The sequence below is a fragment of the Daphnia pulicaria genome, chromosome 1, assembly GCF_021234035.1.
Source record: "Daphnia pulicaria isolate SC F1-1A chromosome 1, SC_F0-13Bv2, whole genome shotgun sequence".
In the NCBI taxonomy this organism is placed as follows: Eukaryota; Metazoa; Arthropoda; class Branchiopoda; order Diplostraca; family Daphniidae; genus Daphnia; species Daphnia pulicaria.
In genome coordinates this window covers 36,460,420-36,468,532 of record NC_060913.1, presented here as the reverse complement: position 1 = coordinate 36,468,532, position 8,113 = coordinate 36,460,420, and the positions used below count along the sequence as shown (strand labels likewise).

At 42.7% G+C, this 8,113-nt stretch overlaps 2 protein-coding genes across 2 annotated transcripts; both read left to right on the top strand.

The window, feature by feature from the left end:
- Positions 1-431: 431 nt before the first annotated feature.
- On the top strand, positions 432-2,694 carry LOC124323470. Its single transcript, XM_046784332.1, has 3 exons — positions 432-1,948; positions 2,071-2,618; positions 2,690-2,694. Exons 1-3 carry the CDS (start codon positions 432-434, stop codon positions 2,692-2,694), a joined length of 2,070 nt encoding a protein of 689 aa, XP_046640288.1.
- Positions 2,695-2,858: 164 nt separating this feature from the next.
- Positions 2,859-5,390, top strand: LOC124323454. Its single transcript, XM_046784331.1, has one exon. It carries the CDS (start codon positions 2,859-2,861, stop codon positions 5,388-5,390), a length of 2,532 nt encoding a protein of 843 aa, XP_046640287.1.
- The last annotated feature ends 2,723 nt before the right edge of the window (positions 5,391-8,113 follow it).

Below are 8,113 nucleotides of genomic sequence, written 5' to 3'. Positions count from 1 at the left end.
GAGACGTACGGTGTTCGCTCTTTCAGTCATGCCGCTCCGACGCTCTGGAACAAACTGCCGGAGGATATTAGGGCGATCAATTCTATGTCGTTGTTTAGATCTCGTCTCAAGACGCATCTCTTTAAGATAGCATACATGTAGTTACGCAAGTTTGTCTCTGCCCAATGTAAGCGCTTTGACCATTTCATGAAAAAGCGCTATATAAATCCTGTAATAATGTAATGTAATGTAATTGGCACCGCCGTTCTACTCACGAACCGACCAAAGAGGAGGGAGAAGAAGAGGCACCAGATGACTGGATCGACCGGTACTGCAACGGCCTAGAAGAAGCCAATTGGTCATATTCTAGCAAATCGGCAGCACGCGGGGAGCTTCCCATCTACTCCGGAAGGGCAACAAATTGGTTTTGGTGGTCGGATTTGCTACGTTCGATGGTTCATGATCAACGAATCGCACCTGGAGAAAAGCTTGCTGTCTTGAAGAGCCGACTACGGGGAGATCAATTCGAAATCGTGCAGGGCCTTGGCGGAGGAGAATCTGCTTATAAGGCCGCTTTATTCCGACTGCAGCAGTCGGCTGGACGTCGCGACGTAATGCCTATAGCACTACTCGGTGAACTCGATCGTATGGAGCTGGGCAGAGAAAATTCATCATTCCGTCGCTTTGCCGAAAGAGCTCGAACAATCTTCTTTGATTTAACCCGAATTGGGGAGAAATTTAATGCCGACCTCATTGAACGACTGAGCCGTAAATTGCATCCGGCGGATCGACTCGAATGGAATTCCGGACGACGTACTGGATTGGAACGGCGCCCTCTGAAGGAATTTGGAGAGTGGATGTGCGAGAGAGCTGCAGCATATCAAAATGCTTATAGTCTGGCAGCGGAGCAAATTTTGCCGTCTGGTGAGAACAAGTTTCCTCGTCGCCAACAATTTCCAACAACAGGGCGCACTAATCACGTTAGCCTGGAGCCTGGCACTACAGAAAAACCGAAGAGTCGCTGCTTTTGCTGTGAGGGGGAGCACCGGTTGATGGCTTGCCCAACATTCAAAGAAATGCCTACGAAAGAGAAGGTACGATTTTGCGTCAAGCGCCGCTTATGCATGAAATGTTTCGGGACGAGACACTCCGCAGCCGATTGCAAATTCGGAAAAGGTTGTGGATTCAGCGGATGCCCTTTTATTCATCACCCATTGCTTCATGATGCCGAAGAGAAGCACGACAAAGGTAGCAGCCATCACACATCACTCTCAGCCCAGGTGGATCGCGTCAAGGTGGCGCTAGGCGTTATCCGGATGGAAGTTTACACAGCCGAAGGCCAGCTCATCCCAGTTTCGGTGCTGATAGACGAGGGCAGCGACACGACGTTGTTTCGAGAGGACTTTCTTCAACGGCTTAAGATCATCGGGAAAGGTACCACTCTAGATCTTGTAGGAGTTACCGGCGCCGAATGCTACAAATCGCAGAAGGCCCCATTTCGATTTCTTTTACCGGACGGGGAGGAAGCCGTCATAAAAGGAACTACGATCCCGCAGATATCTAGGCCGACTCCGGTAATCGACTGGAGAAAATTGAAAAATCGATGGCCACATTTAGCTGACGTCCCAGTGCAAGAGAGTGGCGGAAAAATCGACGTCTTGGTGGGACTCGATCACTCAAATCTACTTGCAGTATTGGAATCGCGCGTTGGAGGCGAACACGAACCTTTCGCATCTCGCACTAGACTCGGTTGGGTCGTCCGCGGCCTACTTGGGAGTGACATCGGTCCGATGACAACGGCCCACATCCATCACATCTCAGCAGCATCCGAGTCCTCGCTCGATGAAGAGTTCCAGAAATTTTGTACAACCAAAAATTTCGGTACTGAATTCAAAGGAAACGGCCTCTCAGAATCAGACATAATCGCCGAAAAGATCGTGGATGAAGGCCTGAAGAAACTAGACATTGGGTATGAAACCCCACTCACGTGGCTCGAAGGAGAGCCGACTTTGATCAGTCTATGGAAAAGGCGCTATACAATATCAAATTAAATACATTATTATTATTATTATTATTATTTGAAAATAACAGGACGCTGGCGGAGCATCGTTGGCGAGACCTGAAGGAACGATTCAAGAGAGATCCAGATTTTGAGGCGGATTACAGAGCCGCGATCAAGAAATACGTCGACGAAGGCTACGCATCGCGAGTAAAAGAGGAAGATTTATACTCGAACAACCAGTACTACTTGCCACATCACGGTGTTTACAAGAAAGTGTATGGTAAGAAGAAGAAGAAGCTTCGAGTCGTCTTCGATGCCGCTGCCAAATGGAAGAAGAAATGCCTCAACGACGGAATGCGACAGGGTCGGAAATTGCAGAACGACTTAGCCAAGGTCCTCATTCGATTCCAGCTGGGGGAGATTGCCTTTGCAGCAGACGTGACCGCCATGTACAGCAGGATTCGACTTCGACCCCAAGATGCCCGCTTTCATCGTTTTCTCTGGCAAGAGAAAGATTCTGACGTCATCATTACGTACCAAATGGATCGCTTGCCATTTGGATCAAACTGCGCCCCATTTCTCGCCCTAAAAACCGTCCACAGAGCCGCTTCAGATGCCACTAAAGGGAGAGAAGAATGTATGGAAGCAGTAGAGAAGAATATGTACAGTATCTTTCAAAAAAATCCGAAAACGATTTTTTTCAAATAGCTTAATTTAATGTTAATAATTTTTTTTTAACTTCCAAAATTTTACATAATAAGTAGAATGGATTACTTTACAAAGTTAATGTTTTAAAATTAAGCAAAAATTACCAAAATATTTTTAAAAAATAAAAAAAGTGACGGAAGCATTCGGAATTTTATGAAAGATACTGCACATGGATGACCTATTGAAAGCAGTCGACAATGAAGAACAAGCAATTATGAAAGCGAAACTCATCCGCGATGGACTAGCAGAAGGAGATTTTCATCTAACAAATTGGATCTCGAACTCCCCGGAATTCATCAAAGCGTTGCAACCAGAGCAAGCAGTAGCAGCAGCACATCATGATTTAGCGTCGGATGACGTCGAAAAGCTACTGGGAGCCTTCTACGAGCCAACGACAGACGAGATGACGTACCGAGTGACTGGAGTCGAAGATCTTAAATGGACGCGCGCTGGATTGCTGAGCAAGGTGGCGAGTATCTACGACCCCCTAGGACGAGCAGCACCAGTAATGGTAAAAGCAAAAATTAAATTGCGTGAGCTAGGTACCAGAGGACTAAACTGGAACGAAGCCATCAGCGGTGACGACAAGGAGTGGTGGCAAACCTGGTTCAAGACGCTGGAGAAACTCAACGACCTTTCGATGCCACGAAATTTGCAGCCAGACAAAGAAAAAATCATCCAGAGCGATCTTCTAACCTTTGGAGATGCATCTGAAGAGGCCTATGCAGCAGCCGTATATCTACGCAGTGTCTACCAGGATGGCACATCAATATGCAGATTGGTGATGGCCAAAACCAAATTGGCTCCTCGGCAGACACAGTCGATTCCAAAATTGGAGCTGAACGCAGCAGTGCTAGGCGCTCGACTGGCCACATACGTTGCAGACGCGCTACAAATCTCTGGACTCAACAGGATTTTCTTCACTGATTCCAGTACTACCAGGAACTGGATACGAGCCGTCGCTTCACATTACATGCCGTTCGTCAGCCACAGAATCGGAGAGATTCAATCTCTCACCAACGCTAACGAGTGGCGCTTCATTCCCGGAAAAATGAATATAGCAGATGCTGCGACGCGGTCCTTATTGACAGACGGAGAGCCGATTCCACCAAGATGGCTGGAAGGACCATCTTTCATCGCCTTACCAATGGAGCAATGGCCGAAGGATTTGCCTTGGGTGGCAGTAGCAGCAGAGAAAAGAACTGCCCACATCCACCACGCAATTTCTGAGCCCCCTCTTCAAGATTGGACAAAGGTGATCATCGATTCGAAGAACATCTCAACATTCCTGAAGGTAGAAGGAGATGCCAAGGAGATTATTTTAAAGTGCCAAAAGGAAGGATTCCGTGAAGAAATCAGTTTATTGTCAAAGGGCAAGCTAATCTCAAAGAAGTCAAGCCTCATTCAATTAACTCCTTTCTTAGACAAAAATGGAATTCTCCGACTGGGTGGACGGATCCACCGCGCAAAGCTACCACATGAGATTCTACACCCTCCAATTCTGCCCGGAAAGCACCCACTGGCAGAAAAGATAGTGACAGCAGTGCATCAAGAGTCGCATCACGCAGGCACTGACTTTCTCCATGCCAAAATTCGGCAACATCTTTGGATCCTGCAAGGACGAGAGCTGGCAAAGAAGATCCGCTTCAACTGTGCCGTCTGTGTGAAATCGCGTGCCAAACTCGCCACGCAAAAGATGGGTGATTTGCCATCTGCTCGTCTCGATTCTTACACCGCCCCATTCACGCACATAGCTCTGGACTATTTCGGACCGATCGAAACGTCAGCTTACAGGAACCGAGTAGTCAAACGGTATGGCCTGTTAATCACCTGTCTCGTCACCCGCAATATTTATGTAGAAATGGTGCAGTCAATGTCAACACCAGATTTTCTCTACGGTCTACGGCGTTTCATCGGAGAATTCACGAAGCCAACTGAAATCTTCTGTGACAACGGGACAAATTTTGTGGGAGCTGAGAAGGAGCTGGCCACAGCATTTCGTGAGTTGCAAAAGGACGAAAAGTTGAAGGAGTTTGCGCGAGAGCGCTCAATCATCTGGAAATTCCAGCCACCTAGTGCTCCGCATTTCGGCGGATCACACGAATCAATGGTCAAATCAACAAAGAGGGCGCTCTACCGGGCGCTGGATACGGAAAAAGCCGGATTGCGCTACCCGACGGACGAAATGCTCAGAACGCTACTGAAGGAGGTGGCGGGCATGCTGAACGGGAGACCTCTGACGCTGGCCAGCAACGACCCAGAAGGCTTCAGACCGATCACACCAAAGGATTTCTTGAATCTGCCACCAACGTCGGATCTTCCGGCCGGAGACATCCGTCGCGCTCTGCCCCGCGACCATATTCGTTACGTGAAGAAGATGGCCAATTTATTTTGGGACCTGTGGACCAAGATTTTCCTCCCTACGCTGGTTCCAAGAAGGAAGTGGGTCGCGGAAGAAAGAAATTTTGAAGTTGGAGATTCGATCATGCTATCGGACAACAATTTGCTGCCAAATCAGTGGAAGACGGGCCGAATAATCGAAGTTTATCCCGGTTCCGACGGCTTTGTTCGAGTCGTAAAGGTGAAAACGGACTGCGGAGAATATTTGAGACCAATCCATCGTCTAGTACTACTGGAACCTTACTTGGCCGTCCTTCCGTCGGCCTCGGGGGAGAATGTTCCAGAGAAAAAGAAGGCTTAATTTAAATGTATATTTTAATTCATGTCCCCATCTTATTTTTATTCTGAAGTATCGATTAATTTAAGTAATCCGCCAGGTGGGCCACTTGTCGTGCAGTAGAAAACAGATGATGTCTAATTAAGTGTCTTGGCAGAAGCAGAAAGTAGCCATTGTTCATTTTCATGGCGTGTATAGCCATTGCTAACTCGTTTCTTACTGTGCTTTATTGATGGGAATTCTCATCTTGTGACTCCCTATTTCTTATCTGATTCTCTGAGGTAAATTTGTGTATATATTTTTTATGTGTTCTATTAGCTAACATTATTCTCGTGTACATAGATTAGGCCAGATTAGGCCCTAGATTTGATTTTGTGTCGTTTGTGTCTACGATTGTCTTATTGACCTGCTCCCCAATTGTGGATGCTAGGTGAGAGCTAATTTTATTTCAATCGTAGTCTGTGTTTGCTAATTCTGTCTTAATTTAGGCAATTTGTGCTCTGTGCATTTTATGTTGACGAATAAACCCGTGCATCGATTAGAAGCAAATTGATAGGCCTACGCCTCCCTCTTCGACTATCTCATTCTTTCGCTGAAACAATTTTATTGTTTACATTTCAAGAGTTATTAAAGTTATAAAACGAAATCAAGAATGTCCCAATATGCCTTTACAACGGGAATAGTTGCTTATTCCCTGTAGTCCTTATTATTTATACGATTTTTTTTTCAGGCTGGTTTTTTTCTGTTTCCCTTTATTAGTTTTAAATATTAATAAGTAATTTGAAATTATTCACTAATTAGGTTATTGTCAGAAATGAAAATTTTCCATAAACAAACTAGTTCTACAACTAGGTCGTCCACAAAAAAATATATGCGCGAAATTTCGGTTATTTTCTCAAATATTTTTTTATTTTTTATCCTTCGTTTTTCGAATTGTTTAACTTTTGCATAGACGGCAACAAAGGGAAATAAATATGATTTAGCCTTTGTTCCGTTACAAAATCGTAACCCCAACCCTCCCTTGTCACAATCCGTAACAATCCATTCAGCGCCCTCCCCTCTCGAGCGCGTTACATAATTTATGATTGCCGCTATATAAAAAGTCTAGCTACATAAAATTTAACATTTGGTTTTTTAACTTTTTTTTTGCTTTTCGCTGTAAGTAATCCTTCTGAATTTTGGAAATTTACTAAAATTTAAAAAAAAGGTGGTAAAAACTTATTATATTTGCTAGTAATCGTTTAAGCAATGCCACATTAAGAATAAAAACAAATATATAAATACATTTCATATTTTGTTATCTAAGTAGCCTACAACAATTGTAATGTAACGGCCATATTTTTTGGTGTAGAAATTCATTCTGTTAGCTACTTATATTGAAATTTGTCATAATTCAATCCTCTGTCTATTGGGCACAGAAGAGACTGGGTCCAATGGGCCTAGGGGTAGGTTGCTCTTTCCTGGTTTATTAAATAAAAATTAAATTAAAGCTAGTTTTGAGATAGCCTAATTAGTAGTTCTATATTTTTCAGGTTTAACTAGTTAATACTGTTTCTCTGCTGCAAAAATATAAATGTTCAGGTTAAAAAAGAAAATAATGACAAATTGTTTTTTGTTTGAGCAGTTAAACCTCCAAAAAAGAGGGAATCGATTGCTTTGCATGTAAAATAATTTAAAAAGTTATAAAATTGCATTTTGAATGCTTTTACTACAGAATTCGCCAATGCCTACCGTTAACAACAAGACCATCCTTGTGTCGTCAAGCTTATCAGGAAATCATACTCGAACCAACCAGCACCTACAGGTTCTCTTAATCTTTCTTTTCCCGGTGTATTAGACCCATCTTCGGGCCAATCCAAAATGATCCTTAGTTATCTGAAAAATCAAGTAGGTTTTGAAAGTTTTACATATATTTAGTGGAGAGTTGTCCTGGTTGGTCGACTTTTTTCAAAATTTTCTCTACCATTTCCTTTTAACAATACCTTTTTGAGGTCTTTTAGTATGAAAAATAAGAAAAAATTCTTTTATCTTGGATGTATTTTTTAAAATTTTATTGGTTTGTATATTTAAGCGTTATCAAGTTATAAAACCAAATCAAGAATTCCCCAATTTGTCTTTACAGCGGGTCTAAAGCTGCTCTTCACTATAGTTTATATGAGAGAACAGCTGATACAACCGATTTGAAACCTCGATTTTGATCAAATGAATTATAATAAAAACGATTTATTTTATCAGGTAGTTTTTTTCTATTGCCCTTGTGTTCTCTTGATTTGTTTTTGATATTTATAAGTAATTTGAGCTTATTCAAAAATAAGGTTATAGCAAGCAATGTCAATTTTACATAAGCAAACTAGCCCAACAGTGACGGGCAGAACTTGCCCCAACAAGATGGTCTACACACAAATATCTTTTAAACAACTTTAATTTATTCTTTGTCTGAGCCTTTACAAAAAACGATAGAGAATAAAATTCTCTATTTCACTAGTTCCAAATTAAATTTTTCGGAAAAACAATTTCAAAAAGTCTTACATCAGGAAAGTCGAAAAGTGTTCATATTTTTTTATCTTCACAATGGCTAGTTATAATACTATTGAAATATCTTACATAAGTGAGAAACTGAGGTTTCATGCCTAAATTACATGTAAAAAATACTGATGTTGCACACTGTTAAAAATACTTCCGAATTTCGCCACTTCCCGGGGAAATTTATAGAATTTTTTGGCCCGTTTTGTTCCCATTCTTCTCCC